We start from the raw sequence: 16,073 nt of genomic DNA on the forward strand, positions 1-16,073 counted from the left end.
TGATAATTACAACCACTGCACTTCCATTGCACTAAGATGTACAATAGTGACTTCAAAATGTAAAATTCACCTTTTGTCACTTCACATCCGCATAGAATATATTATGGAGTTACCATTTTAGACAAGCTGAAATATTTGTAAAGGAAGATAATATCTATTGATAACCTAATCTATGTATATTGGCACGATAATAGCAAAGAAATCTTGAGTTCAATTGCAGGAATCTATCCTCTACCTTGAACTACTCTATCCACGTTGGACATTTCTACAGTCGACAATGCATCCTTAAAAACAAGTTAGTATTCGCAAATACGGATAACTATTTTCCCACTGAAGACACGGCTAGAGAGAACAGCTTATACTAGTTTGCAGGAAATAATACAGGGTGCCTCACCCATTGAAAATAATCAGTCTCCATGGCTTAATTCCAAATAATTAGCATGTCTCCCTGGTTGTAGTTCTACTCATGAGTAACTCCAGCATTTCTGTTTCTACAATTGAATACAAAATTATAAAATGCCAGGAGTTCTGATTCAGCAGGAGGGGTGAGAATTATAAACAGCCGTTTTCCTATTAAAGATTAACTAACAGCATTTCTGGAATACAGTTTCTGGGGATCCTTTCATCATCAACAGAATACCTTACCCAAATATTTTGTGGAAAAACAGGCATCTCCCTAACTACAATGGAAATTAAATTGTGAAGAGAGCTCTTTTGTAGATCTGCACCCAGAAGTCCAAAGCCAGGAAGTGATCTCACTTTCAGGCGATGGCAGCAAAACTTGGTGTATTTTTTTCCATTTTAAAAATCATCACTACAGTGGTTACAGAAGCTAACAATGCATTGATAAGTAGAGTGGCAGAAGTGCTTCTGGAATGTGTCAAACAACTAAACATTGTGCACAAAAAGCATCAGAGGGCAGATGCAAGATTAAAAACACATGGGGATTCTGCATGCTTCCATTATAAGAATAATCCCTGTGCCCACTAAAGTGACACCTAGTTTGGCCTCACTGGTTCTAATACTCTGGGAGTACCTCTCTGCACACTACTCTGAGAATAGGGAAATCTGTGGAGACATTTCAGAGCAAGAGCAGCCTAACTTGTAAAAGTTAGGTCTAAGATATAGGATGGAGACCCTTTAGTAGATCTAGTGTCTATTGTAAGACACATTTTCAAGTGAAGGTTATTTTTAGTTCTGCTATTGTTTAGTTTTTCATTGTTTCACATTGAGGTGAAACAGTAGGTGCTGTAACTGAGCTAATTACACCTTCCAGTGAAAAAATCGGGGGGGAAATTTTACGCCTCAAAAGTATTGTTTTTTTGAATGTCACATTGTAAAGGGACGAAGATTAAAAAAAAAAAAAAGCTTTCCTTCCCGCACCCTTTCAATCCTTAACTGTAATGTTTCATTTGCCAGATACAGGTAATTATATGTATGGCCCTGTGTAACATGATTTCATAGAGGGCACTGAAATTGTGAAAATACTCCCAAACTGATTTTTTTATATATATATATATATATATATATATATAAAAAAGGATGCTTTCAAGGATGGAATGAATTTTACAAGTAATCTGAGTCAATTTTAGTCAGTGTCATTCCAGCCTTGCAATTGACTATTTGTACAGGTCATTCTGTGCAAATGCCATGAAACTCAATACTTTGCCATTTTGTCATGAATTTTCTTTAAAAAAAAAAAAAAAAACCCAAAAAACCCCCCAAGGCCCTAATTATATGGCTCCCATCACCACAGTACCCAAACAATAGTTCAGGTTGCAACTCTTCAGCACCTACATAAAAGCTTCATTTCAATTTATTTAAGGGATATACTGTTGTGTGACTTCACGATGAAAGAGCTGAGGAGAGGACCATGGGACAGAAAGGCGGCACTTTCATTAATGGTAGATAGGCACAGAAGTTGAGTAAATTTGTGATATTACCAAAAAAACAAACATTTGACTGCAGCTTTCACTTCTTGTAGGATCTACATCTCTTCTGGTATCTTTGACAACTCAATACCAAAGAAAAATTAGACTGGGAAAAGCCATTCTTAAAACTCTACTGGACTTTATTGGAATATAAGCATTGACAGGTAAAAAACAAAAATACCACAGTTTAATATTAATCAATTACCACAACCAGAGTCCATGGTAACAGATTAGGTACATTAATAACAAAATCTACTTCCTGTGCTTATACAAAATGTAAACAATTACTGTAGCAGTTAATATTTAATGGTTACTGTCATATGAAATACCTGGAACAAAAATTATTCATCTCTCCTTACAACCTTGAAAAATTCTATGTTATTATTTAAAGTCCTTAGCGCACAAAGAGCAGCAGACAAAAGGTGCTGAATCAAGGCAACTTTAACATTAATTGTTCTTGATACTGAGGCACTGAATCAACTCAGTTTGCTTCCCCCTACTCTAGCGATTGTATTTATATTTTAACTGATCAGCGGTTCAATTAACAATATGGTGATTACAAAAATATACATAGTATATAAATCCCCTTAGCGGGTGCAGGGAAAAAGAACGCTGTCATGGCAGACTGAAATGCAGTGGTAAGGCGTGAATCCAGCCACCTGGAAATAAAGGGATAAGACCTAGGAGGATGCTCTCTTCTGTTCAGAAAAGGGAGATTCATAGACTTCCATTGGTGGGCAGGTACAAACCAGATGCTGATCTCCATAGATGTCATCGATTCGAGCAATTGTGGGCCAAAATTTGCTTTCAGGCTTCACAAATGGCTAAATACAGAAAATGTGTTTAGAATTGGTGATGTACCATTCATTAGCTCAATGTCTACCCAGGATGCACTAGCATCATTTAGGTATCAAAAGATAAGATCAAAGGTCTGCCCGCTCCTTTGAAAGGCTCCGGAGTGCCCTATAGCAGTATACATTTGCATTCCTCATCTCAGAAGGGCCTCATATGAGGACAGTAAAGCAAACAAACAACTTCCTCCTCATCAGTCAACATCTTGTCAGAATCTAAACAGAGTTCTTTGCGATGGAGTCTGTGTAGTGCCTAACCCCATAGAACTCTGATCTTTTATTAGGGATCCTAGCACTACTGTAATACAGATAACATTGCACAGAAGAAATGGAACTGAGGGGATTCCTACCTAGCTTCTCTCAGGGGCAAGGGTAGGGTGTTAGAAAGCCAGGTTAAGGTAGGTAGAGAGCATGTTTTGCAGAATGCTGAAGTCAAACAGTACCTCTGTTTGGTGAAAGGAAAATAGTTCATTTACTATAGATCAGATCTAAACCATTAAGTGAAGGTATGTAAACAGGATAAATATTTTATTTAGATAAATTGAGCTTACTAAAATATTCTCCATGCCTAGGCTCAAAATACTGCCAGACTAACAACCAACCATAACAGAGCCACATTTACCTTTTGGTCACAAGCTAATGAACATTGGTAATTAAGAGATACTAAGATTAAATAGCTACTTACTAGTGGGAAAGCTGCTACTTCTCTGGAATAAGGACGATCCCAGTTAGGGGATGTAATGCAAGTCAGAGTGTGTGGTGACATCTACAACAGAATAAAAGCTAGTTAAAACATGCAGGAGAACTGGATTCAAATGAAACATACCAGTCTACCAACCCCACAAATCCATATTTTGCTAACAAACATCTTCAATAGTTCAGATTAGTGCTGAGGGTTCTTGTGGATTCAGCATGTTTAAACAACAACATGAAGATGGATTTTTAAAAAAGGAAATGGACTGAAGTGATTCCGAATATCCATTTTTCCCCAGCTTTACTGTAGACATTACTTCAGAGATGAAAATAAAAGAGGGAAGTGGAGAGAGGCTGGAGCATGAGGGAGCTGGTTAGAGTGGCCGTGAATTTTTGTTCCTTCTGCCTTGCTAGATTTCTGAATACAAGAACAGGAGCAGTAATCAGATTCTTCTCCACTCCATAACTTTGGTGTTGGGCAACTGTATTCCTTATTTCCATTACAGTACAAGTTCCAACCCATTTGACTTTGGGGGAGGGGAAAGTGAGGGGGCAAGAGAGAAACTTCAAGCTACACGGAATCGTCTTCAGGTCTAAAAGCTCTGTGCAGCTCAAAAGCTTCTCTTTCACCAACCAAAGTTGATCCATAGGGACTATTACCTTGTGTCTCATCTCCTTGGAACCAATGTGGTTACAACCCCAATACAAAGAAAAAAGTCAGGTATTTAAAAACCCAGTGCAATGTTAGACAAGTTGCAATCAACTTGAAACACAGAATGAGTTTCCAGAGATGAGTTACAAGTAGTTTTGGGTACTATACGTGCTCGAGTGCCTCTTCCAATTTTTATGTTTTTACGATCAAGTTTTGGGGTTGGTTGCCTCTTCTGAATAAGTGAGTGTCATTCACCCATTACTATGTAAGAGACCAAGAAAATACAAACATGACAAACTAAAATATTCACACTGTTCACAAACTTGTCAGAATTTTTTCTCCAGTCTATCAGATAGTCACTATAGACAGGACTTCTGACTAGGTCAAATCTAAAAGATTTCAGGGAAAAGCATTTAAGTTGATGGAACCCTTTAAATGCACCCAAGATCTGTGAAATTTAGACAAATGTTTACTCAAATTTGCACATCAATGAATGGTTTATTCCTTCACAGTTTCATATTCTCATTTGCATACAATGTTTCCTACAGTACTGAAAATTTCAGAAAAGAAACCTTTGGTAGCACTACAAATAAGATGACTTCAAAAAGCAGCAATGGAGACAGTGGTGTTATGAAGTTGGCCTGCATGTCAGCTCACCTTTAACAGGTTAACCGTGGAGTCCATTTTGCCTTCCTCTATTTCAGCAATTTCTTGACGAATGTTGATCATTGCATCACAAAATCTGTCCAGCTCTGCTTTGTCTTCAGATTCTGTTGGTTCAATCATAAGGGTCCCTGCCACTGGCCAGGACATTGTTGGAGCATGGAAGCCTGAATAAAAAGGAATCCCATCACTGATTACAGGGTACTTGTAAGCTAGTAAGAATATTAACCAGCAGCTGATGTGTTTAGTTTTCAGAAAAGCTGAAAAAGAAAGTTCTTAATTACAGTTGCTTTCAGGGCCGGCGCTAGCATTTAGGCAGCCTAGGCAATCGCCTAGGGCGCCAGAATAATTGGTGGGCAGCATTTTGCTGGAGGGGGCGGCAGGCAGCTCCGGTGGAGCTGTCGCAGTGGTGCCTGTGGACGGTCGGCTCCTTGCACGGCTCCGGTCAACCGCCTGCAGGCATGACTGCCGCAGCTCCACCGGAGCCACGGGACCAGAGCACAGGGCGGCGAAATTCCCGTCTGCCTAGGGCGCTGAAACCCCTAGCACCGGTCCTGGTTGCTTTACATAGACCTTCAATCATTAGTGTCAGCAGATTAAAATCATACAGCTGGGCAACATGCCAGAGGGCATATATGACAGAAGCTAAAATCTCAAAACACACCAGTCTCAGAACAAAAGGAAAACCACCAATTCCATAGTATTGTCTAGAGTACATAGAAAGCCAGAAGTCTTCTGACTACAGTAACCCCTCACTTAACATTGTAGTTATGTTCCTGAAAAATGCAACTTTTAGTGAAACAATGTTAAACAAATCCACTTGTCTTATAAGATTTAATGTAAATGCAGGGGGTTAGGTTCCAAGGACATTTTTTGGGGGGCAGACAAAACACATTATATGGTATACTGTACAGTACTGTACTGTGGTTGGGAAGTGCTCCTGGCTTACTCCACACAGGCACAGCCCGCTGCAGGCAAGGACGCTAGGAAACACCTTTGCAGCAGCAGCTTCCCAGGAGAACAGGCTCGGATTGTGCCGGGAATGCTCCAGGCCCACCTCTTCCTGTCTCCACTCCACTCCAGGCCCACCTCTTTCCACCTCCTCTCCAGAGCACACCACATCCCCTTCTCTTCCCCCCCTGCAAAGTCCTAAGCACCACCAAACAGCTGTTTGGCAGTGCGGGAAGCGCTCAGAGGGAGAGGGAGGAGGCGGAGAAGTGGAACTTATGCAATGCTCCCTTGTAAAGTCGAGGCTCTTCCACAGAATCTTACAAGCAGGCAGCCAAACGACATTATAAGAGAGCATTGCACAGCTTTAAACAAGCATGTTCCCTAATTGAGCAGGGATGTAACATTGAAACAAGGTTAAGTGGGACAACATTAAATGAGGAGTTACTATACATGAGATGTGAAAACCTGACTCCTTGGCCTTCTCTTTGGTCTGGTGTCCAAAGCAAAGAATTTCTTCCCAAAAGCACTATTTCTGGCCTCTTCCCTTCACATCCACCCTTGTAGTCAGTCACTTTGTCACCCTTTTATGACAGGCTGTCAGACAGATTATGAAAGTTGAGAATGGTGCAGTCCTTCTGTTCCCTGTAAGCTGTGCAGGTGGGCAGCTGCCCAGAAGAGATTCAAGTGTGGCACAGTTGATTAGCGGAGTCACACACATCCAACAGAATGTGTCCAGGTGTTCCCCCCCTCCTCCTTAGCAGCCACATTGCTCCTGCAGCTGCTCCCAAGACCCTCCTGCTGGCTATGCAGGGGTGGGGGATGGGGGCAGGAAGAGAAAGGAGGGTGCTGATGTCAGGGTGTCCCCCTCCCCAGCCCCTGTACCACATCTCCACAAACAAGGTAATGGGGCTGGCTCAGGACTCTCACCAGCTCTCAACAAGCCTTCAGGTGAGTGAGTGCCTTAAAGAGACAGCGCACAGTCTCAGAGACTTCCCCAGCAAAAAAAAAAAAAAACCACACACACACACACACACACACACACACTCTCCACCACTGTTACTTCTTGGTACTTCCTGCAATGCACATATAGTCTCTGTAATTTTATTCTTTCAAAGTGCTGTTATTTTAGCTTTTTGACTGTCTATGCATTTCATAATCTCTCTTTCTTACACTTAAACTTAATTCTTTGAGTAGTGAGTTCTAAAATGCCTAACTTGTCCTGGCTGGAGTAATTATCCTGACTGGTAACTTTTTAAAAATATATGTTATACAGTAAAAGCTGTTTTATCTGGCATGTTTGGGGAATGGGGGTGCCGGTAAGTGAAAAATGCTGGTTAACTAAGAGGGAGAGTGGGTGCAGGGCTGAGGGGGCGGAGCACGGGCAGGCAGTTTGGGTACAGGAGGGGCTCGGGGCAGCGGGCTGGGGCACAGGAGAGGTGCAGGATCCGGGGTGGCACTCACCTCTGGCAGCTCCCCCCAGCTTCTGTCCTGGCTGCTCCTAGGCGGAGACACAGCAGACAACTCTGTGCTCTGCCTCTGCCACCCCCGCAGCTTCCATTGGTTGGGAACAGTGAAGAGCTAGAGCTCAGGGTGGGGTGGATGCAGCGCGCAGAACCACCTCCTGTGCCTCCGCCTAGGAGCGGTCGTGACAGGTCGCCCCTTGCGGAGGCCCACCTGAGCTGAGCACTCCCTGGATCCTGCACCCCAACCTGCTGCCCCGAGCCCCCTCCCAGAGCCCGTGCCCTGCACCCTCTCCTTCCTCCTCCCCAACCCTCTGCCGGCCCCACACCAACCAGACTATAAACTAGAATTTCAGTGGAGATGGGAAATGCCGGTTTAGAGAGCTTTATCTGGCACTTCACCAACCGGAAAACAGCTTTTACAGTTTCTAGTGGTGGTGCACATTCACACATTACCTTGGTGCACATAACAAAATGTATTCCGCACATGGCTGGAAAAAATTAGAGGGAACATTGGTGCAGACGTGGGGCACCCAGCGAAAGGAAGATAGCACCACTGTAGGAGGGATTGGATGAGGTAAAAGGAGTAGGCTAGTAACTGTCCGGTTGTCACTATTTTTAAGTAAGCCAGATCTATAAGCCACCCTGGAAGCAGCTCAACTGGAACGTCTACCAACTAGATGGATCTGCATCATAAATACTGATGCCATTACCTATCTATTTTCAAATAGTGTGATGTGCCCTCTCCTGGACACTACAGAGAGCAGGGAGGTTTTTTTTCCTGGTACCAAACAGTTAAAACTGATTTTAGAATTAGTTATTTTATTGAGAACCTCTTACAGGATGGCATTTTAGTGACAGCTGCCCATGTTAACTTAGGAACATAACAGTTGCTATATAGGAACAGACCAGTGTCAGCGGTGCATGTAGTCCAGTATCCTATCTGACAGTAGCCAGTTGTGGATGCTTTGGGAAGTTGCAAGAAATTGCATAAATGGCTAATTAAGGAATACTTTGCCTACAATGGAAGTTTCTTCCTAACCTTCATCAGTGGCTGGCCTATGCCATGAAGCATAAGAAAATTTAAAAAAGTTTAAGGATTTAAAGTAACATAACTATAGATGCTCTCATTTTCCATAGAGGTTTGTTTGAATCCCACAAAGTTCTTGGACTAAGCCAAATCCTCGATCCTGTCTGCATGTGCCTTGCACAGCCCAGGAGCGGGTTGCAAAGTTAACAGTAAGTCCTTTTTGCTCTTGCCTGGTGCAACAAAGAAGAGCATCTGAGCTGGATGCCCACAATTCCAAGGTGATATTCAGCAGCTGGAGATTGTCCAAATACTGTCAACATAAGGGGATAGGAGGGTGGTGGTATAGGAACCACCATGTTGCTAAGGAACACTAGAGGACTAGAATCTTTCTGTAGCCCTTGAAGGTAGATTTAAGAAATTCTAGTCTTTACTGCTGTAAATGACATGTCCTTTTTGGACTCTCTCACCATAGTCCTGAAGCCTCTTTGCAACATCCACAGCTTCAACATTTGCTGTTTTCTTGAAGGGTCTGGCATCCAAAATAAATTCATGAGCTACATAACCTGTAGGTGAACAAAGGTTACATACTGATCTCACTTGTTGAAGAACAGAGCAGAACTACACACTGGCCTCAATTTTAATACCACACTTCTGTTCCTGTGGCTTTGTGGAGTATACATCTCAAGGATGAACAAGGACTGTCCAGTTGGAGACTGCAGTTTCAGGAGTGCACATTTAAGAGACTATGTGAACTGCCAGTGTATTTGAATATTTATTTGCTGTCCCCTTACCTCTCCATTGCCACACTTTTAAATGATTACTTGTAAAAACAAATGTCCTTGGTATACATACAAAAACAACACTTTGTGTTGGAGCGAATTAGATTTAGCAAGAGCCGAATCAGACAAATGCTCAAAGCAGCTCCTCTTATATGTGAGCATATCCTCCCAGGGTCTATTCTTTTTATGTACATGCTTTTCCTCCAGACAATTTAGGTTAAGTACATTTTCAGGCCTGTCCAATAATGAAGCAGGACTCTACTGCCACATGATGATTAATGTTTGGCTCATAAGGTCCCCAGATCAGCAGGTCCTGAGAAAGAAGCATGCTCAAATTCTGAAAGAAAACAGTAGCTCATTTTTTTGAATGACTCCCTCTGACCAATACTGAGAGTTGAGAATGGGCTGAGGCAGAAAACTATATTCAGCCTTGCCAGAAAAGCAGGATTATTAGTATCTCAGGCCCTTGGGTGAGTAAAAAGGGAAAGATCATGGATTCTCCAGAGGAAAATGCTTTCTTCCAGGCTTTTTGTGCAAGTGTGACCCCAACTACATTGCCATTGCCATCACCATTCCAGATAAATAGGGTTACTCTTGAACAGAAGATTCAACATTTCACTTCTGAACCTTTCAAAAGCTTGAGATTTAGCTTTGTATTTCTGTGAACTATGGTTCTCATTTTTAAAATACTGTCAGCAGCTTTAATCAGTCTTTAATTGCTTTAAAGTAAAGTATTTACATAGCTACACACAAAGGTTGAGTATATGGAATGCATTTTGGACATTTTTTATGCCATTCAACTGAAACAGAGACGAGACAGTCCCAAAAATAAGATCTTTCTTTTACTGACTTAAAACTTGCAATCTGATATTCTTCACAATTTCTGCCCTGTCTTAAGGGGGGGGGGGGAAGGAGAGGGTAGGCAATAGCTGAACCATTCCCTAAAGAGGTTACATTTCATAACAAAAGTGTTAGGGAACTGAAACAGATCTGGATTAGTCTCCTAAACCAGCCATGCATCACCACAGGCGTTTTTAGGGTGGTAATAGGGAGTATTGAATAAGAAATCATTTAAAATTCTCTTTGCTTACTGTACTGCATATAATATTGTATTACTACGTCTCACCTCAATGATTTCCTATTTAACAGTTTTTTTTCCCACTAAATTAAAATAAAAGTCTTACTTGGCAATTTGAGGAGAACAATCTCTGGTTCAAAGACAGGCAGAAGACTCATTTTACAACTTTTAACATTATTGCAGCGAATTACCAGAAGTGCACTTTTCACCTCTACCAATACCTTAGCTTCATTTTGGCTCCTGGCTAGGATTAGCACTAACTATTTCCCTCTGCCTAGGTTATTTTCCTGGGAATGCTCTGTTTTTCAGTATGTGCGGGGACTGAAAACCCTCACATCAGTTTAAAGCTAACACCACATCTACAATCCAAAGTGCTATAGGAGATACTGGGAGAAACCAGAATGTCAGGAGACAAAGTAAACTCAATACTTGCCTCTTGCCCCTCTGAAAAGGACTTTGTAGTGTTTCTCTAGCCTTTTTGCCATGTAGTTAGCATTTAATATAGCAATCTCAGAAGCGTGTTTAAGACCCTTTCCACCCATCATCTGAAAAGAGCAAAAACAATATAGAACACAGGTCTGAAACAACCCTTTACCCATAAACGAGGAACAGTCTCATAGCGTAACACGTCAGTTCATAAACTCACTGCCATACACGGCATTTCCTGTTTCACCTATCCCTCTTTTGGAAGGGCGGAACCCAAGACTCACTAAAACAGGAGTCAGCAACCTTTCAGAAGTAGTATGCCGAGTCTTCATTTATTCACTCTAATGTATGGTTTCGCATGCCAGTAATACATTTTAAACCTTTTTAGAAGGTCACTTTCTTTAAGTCTATAATATATAACTAAACTACTGTTGTATGTAAAATAAATAAGGTTTCAAAATGTTTAAGAAGCTTCTTTTAAAATTAAATTAAAATGCAGAGCCCCCCAGAGCAGTGGCTAGGATCTGGGCAATGTGAGCGCCGCTGAAAATCAGCTCGTGTGCCGCCTTCGGCACACGTGCCATAGGTTGCCTACCCCTGCACTAAAAGCTTGGATGTTCTTCAGTGATTAGCATGAGCAGCTCTAGTACCACAGTATTTCAGAGTACACATTTTCAGAAGATATTTAGTTTTCTTTCACATTAAATTGACAACAAACTGGCACCTTCCTTCATATGAAGGAATTTTGGTAGACAAATAAGGATGTGTTTTCTGTTTAGCAAACAGGCTAATTCACAAAACAAGAAACTTTCCACAGCCCTTAAATAGCTTTAAGATGAGTAGAGGAGGGTTGTTTGGTGTGACAGGGTCAAATGCACCCCTGGATTTCCAAAATGCTGCTCACAGTCTCTCACTGCATTTGGAGAGCAGCCCATAGAGGCTGCTGGTTTATTATCTATGCTCAGTATGAAAGAGCAGAGAGATGCCTACACATAAAATAATATGCTCTGGTGTGAATATTTCAAAATTGGAATCAGCTTACAATACCTAGCATCATCATACATTTTTAGGATAAAGATAGGAATTAGGCTCATTTTAAACTCGAGGATCTGAAGCATTTTTAATAGCGTTTACCAAATAAGTGTCAAATTAGCCCATGATTCTAACCATGTGTCAAAGTTTCACAGTGTTCCAAAATATTTAAATGTAGACAAACACTAAAGCCAAGTTCTCATGGACCCTAACCAAAGCTAATCAGATTTAATTTTCATAGGTTAGTAAGATTTCACTGAAGACCATTTTTGTCTCCCAAAGAAAGACGTTACTAGCTGCGGCGTGTTTCTAACATTTTTTAACACAATACTGCAGTATATTGAGACAAAGTAGGTAAGAAATTCGGTAAATAAGGAATTAATTTACTATTGCCAAGAAGCTCCCCGAAGAACATGACAACCGGATGATTCTGAGAAACAGTGAGAGGACAAGCCTCTTTCTTGGGTACAGTCTAATTATAACTCTGGCCTCAAAAAATATTAAAAGGCAACAAACAAGGACATAAAACAAATTGCATATGTTCATTTATGGCACTAGTTCATTGTACTGTCCTCACTATCTATAGAAGCAGCACCCCCAAAGACAGCAAGGATCCCAACATGACATTTATTCCTGAAATCTGCTCTAGGACTTCTAACAGAGGCACTGCTTGCTTTGTTTATTGTGTGCATGTTTTCTTGGGGGAAAACTGCATTAAACAGCCTTATGACATTCTACTTGCCCAGGTGAAATATTTTTTTCCCTTTGACATGCGAGTAAAGTATAACTCCTTGAGGTGAAGGGCAAGTAATCAGATTTTGTACTTCCGTTGGAAAGTTTTCTTGGGCATTTTGCGAGATTGCCATATACTGTATCTGAAATTAGAATGTGTGAATCAATGCTACCATTTTCATTGACCATCAGAACCCATTTGAAAGCATGAATGTTGGATAGGTCTAAAGTACTCAATTTCACCTTCCCAAATGTAGAAATGCCACTGGGAAAAAAACAACAACAGATCCTTAACTGACGCTGGGGGGAAAAAAAAAAAAATCTACGCACCTTGATATAGGCCCAGGAAATAGGCAATATAGCACTGGAGCCCCAAGGGGCAGCACTGATTGTACCCAAAGGGCATGCATCCTTATCACGCTGCAGCGCAACGACAGGATGGCTAGGCAGGTAGGGCACCAGATGATTCTTCCTGAAACACAAATACATTGATTTTAAAACACACACATTGCTGTATCATTTTGGCTAGCTTCAGAAGAGGATTCCCACTTCTTTTTTAATCTGTCAGGAATATCAAGTATAGAAATCCACTTTAATGATTTCCATGCCAGTCTACATTTCCTTTATCATTCACTGCAAATAGAATCAATTGCTGTGGTAAGTTTTGCAAGATGGGCACTAGTCCATTAAAGATTAGATTGAAGACAGTTTACTTCAAAAATAAATCTGAGCTGGTAATCTAGTGAGAGGTTCCATATTAAATTGCCAGTTCCTTACCCAGGCCTATTTACTGTTGCAAATGTAAGTCCAACACAAATCCTTGTTCTTTCCTAGACTGGTTTTTGCCCCGATCTGACCAGAGATCATCAAGACTACAGTATGCAAAATCATGCTGTTTCTCATGCCACCCCATTATTGCAATGGTTTTCCTTATCCTACCTGTTTTGCTTATCTGGGGTATTTACCATCAGGACCAAAAGTTTAAGACCCTTCATGCTGCAAGAAGTCAGTGAGTTTAACAAGCAGGATGATCGTCTATACACAGAATACACATTTTCCAGGCGGAGCACGGCCTATATTTTCATTATTTGCAAACGAAACAACAGGTCATTGCCCACGTTATTCTAGAATGATGGAATTCTCTCCCTTCACCATAGAATCATAGAAGATTAGGGTTGGAAGAGACCTCAGGAGGTCATCTAGTCCAACCCCCTACTCAAAGGAGGACCAACACCAACCATCTCTGCAGACTGGTATTTCCCAACCTGAGAAACTTTAGACTAGTCACTGGGGATGGGTGAAAGGAGAAGAAATGTAGAACAGAGAGATGCAGTAAGGGATATGGCATAGGTTTAGAAGAAAGACTGGCAAAGCTGTACAACTCCAGCTGTGCATCCACAATCAACATTTTATAGCAACTGTGGGTAAAGTCACCAGCCTTCCCTCCCTAAGTAGGCCCTTTAATGCAGCTGACCATGGCTGCAATTTGCATAGACAGACCCCAGGATCAATATCAATATCAGCCCAGCTGCAGAAGCTTCTCTTCCCAACTGCTGGGACATTCCTTATAGCTAGTCACCAATAAAAGACTCCCACCTACCCAGAGCGGCATGTAGCCTTCTAGGGAGTAAGAGAAAACAAACAAACAAAAATGAAGTGAATAAGAATTCTAGAAAAGAAACTTCCGGGATACTGGATTGTGCAAGGGGACTATGGGAGCATCCATGTGCTAATCCATCACAAAAAGATGGAGAACCATTACCACAGTGAGGCAGATTTTTTAGCACCATTTAACTAAAAACTAACTTCTGATATGCCTGGCTCCAGAGTCATCAAGGGGTGGTTGCTTGTCAAGACTCTAGTGCACTGGCTGATGGATATGTGAGCACAGTAGTGATATCAAGACAACAATACAATGGTATTCAAATGCCAGTCTTAAGTGCCTTAGACGTACACAGCAACAACTGCCGCCAAAACTAAGCCTCTCCCAAATCAGTGCTAGTGGCCCTTACTCTCAATTGTTATGTACAATTAACTAGGGTGCCTTCTCCTCCAAAGTAAATTTAAGAGCTAAAGCCTGATACTCACACTCCAATTGGCCCCATTCCAGGTCCTCCTCCTCCATGGGGAATGCAAAAGGTTTTGTGAAGGTTTAAATGAGAGACATCAGATCCATAGTCTCCAGGGCGACACAGACCCACCTGTTGGAGAATCACCACCAAAAGCTCAAATGTTGTCTCAGAAAATGTATTTTTCAAATACAAACTGATCTCATCACTGCCATTTGACACTCTAGGAGAAGTCACCATTGTAGAAAGTTGCATCTGTTAATGACCTATCAACATGCTTTAGTGTCATTTCTTCAATTTGTGCCGGTTTTCTACGCAAAGAGTCTAAAATTTAGATTAATTTTGTTTTCCTTTACAAGGCCATATCCATTAAGTATAGGAAGGTTTAGCATCTTTTACAAATGCTAAATTCCTAACTAAATGTGTAACAGACACCTAGATCACAAAGGACTTTAGAGTTGTAAACAGAGGAGTTTCAGAGGGAGTTCTCTTGGAGGAGCAGGTTTCTGTATTTTTTGGTATTGTATTTTGTAGTTTGTATGTGTGGAGGCTGCTAGGGGCAGTGTGCTGGGAGAACAGCTGAGCCCTGTTTAGGGGGTGGGGCTTGTCTGCTTAGGGGTCTTATAAAAGTAGCCAGCCAGTCAGGCAGCGGCATAGACAGCTGCAGCAGCACAGCAGCCAGCAAACAGGGGAGTTTCAGAGGGAGCTTACAGGGGGAGGTTGCGGGGCAGACCAAGAGACCTAGGCAGAGGAACTGACAGGCTACTGAAGGGAGTGGGTGGTGGTCTGCCAGTGTTCTGGTGCCTGTTGGGGGTTTGTTTTGTTTCTTGGACTAACAGGTTTTAGGTGGGAAGGCTATGACCGATACAGAGGCAGCAGTGAAAGACACAATGAGGATGACTGGATATGGAAGCTACGGCATGTACATGATCCTGGAGAGGGTACCTGAAAAGAGTTTTGTCAGCATGAAGTGCCGCCTGATAGAGCTGATGGAAGAAAAGATCAGAGGACTGGAGATGCAGGTGGAAACTCTGTTTGAGTTTAGAAGGGGGTTTGAGTAGATGATGGAGCACAGACACGAGGGGGCTGAAGGGATAAGCTCACATGTGCAGATGGAAGCAGGACCAAAGAATTCAGAGGAGAGACTGCTGGGGGAGGAAAGTGGACGGTGGAAGCATGTGACTAAGAGAACCAGGCAGAGGAAAAGATGGGCCAGTGAAGGAGAAACAGAACTCAGGAACAGGTCTGCAGAGTTGGAAAATGAAGAAGGGGCACAGCAGGTGGTCGCTGAAGGAGAGAGGGCAAGGAAAAAGAGAAGAGCTGCTAGTCCTACAGGAAGAGAGGAGGAGTCAATGGAGACAACACCAAATATGAGCCCCAGGAGGATACGGGAAGGGTTGCGGAGGATTGCAAGGATGAATAGGAATCGAGAGGACTTGCAGCCAGCGGGAGCAGGGGATAGACCAGAGAATCACACTGTCACCAGGAAAAGGCAGGTCGACGTGATTGGGGATTCCTTACTGAGAAGGATAGACAAGCCTGTAACTAGAGCTGATCCAGAGAACAGAAGGGTGTGCTGTCTGCCGGGTGCTAAGATACAGGATGTGGACCTGAGGCTGAAGAGGATCCTAACGGGAGCAGGGAAGAATCCGTTGATTGTCCTTCATGTGGGAACAAATGATACGGCTAGATTCTTGCTGGAACGTATCACGGGAGACTATGCCAG

General features: G+C 42.1%; 1 protein-coding gene across 2 annotated transcripts in view; it reads right to left on the reverse strand.

Moving 5' to 3' along the window:
* Positions 1-1,729: 1,729 nt before the first annotated feature.
* The window catches only part of GLDC (glycine decarboxylase), a 69,012-nt gene continuing 54,668 nt past the window's right edge, over positions 1,730-16,073 (reverse strand). For both annotated transcript variants that reach the window (XM_030567535.1, XM_030567534.1), the window contains 7 exons: positions 14,367-14,479; positions 12,609-12,750; positions 10,522-10,633; positions 8,699-8,794; positions 4,785-4,957; positions 3,468-3,548; positions 1,730-2,755 (listed from right to left, as the gene is read on the reverse strand). In XM_030567535.1, the coding sequence (XP_030423395.1) occupies positions 2,612-2,755; positions 3,468-3,548; positions 4,785-4,957; positions 8,699-8,794; positions 10,522-10,633; positions 12,609-12,750; positions 14,367-14,479 (861 nt within the window). In that variant the 3' untranslated portion in view covers positions 1,730-2,611. The remainder of the gene's footprint in view (positions 2,756-3,467; positions 3,549-4,784; positions 4,958-8,698; positions 8,795-10,521; positions 10,634-12,608; positions 12,751-14,366; positions 14,480-16,073) is intronic.

The sequence above is a fragment of the Gopherus evgoodei genome, chromosome 6, assembly GCF_007399415.2.
Source record: "Gopherus evgoodei ecotype Sinaloan lineage chromosome 6, rGopEvg1_v1.p, whole genome shotgun sequence".
Lineage (NCBI taxonomy): Eukaryota > Metazoa > Chordata > Testudines > Testudinidae > Gopherus > Gopherus evgoodei.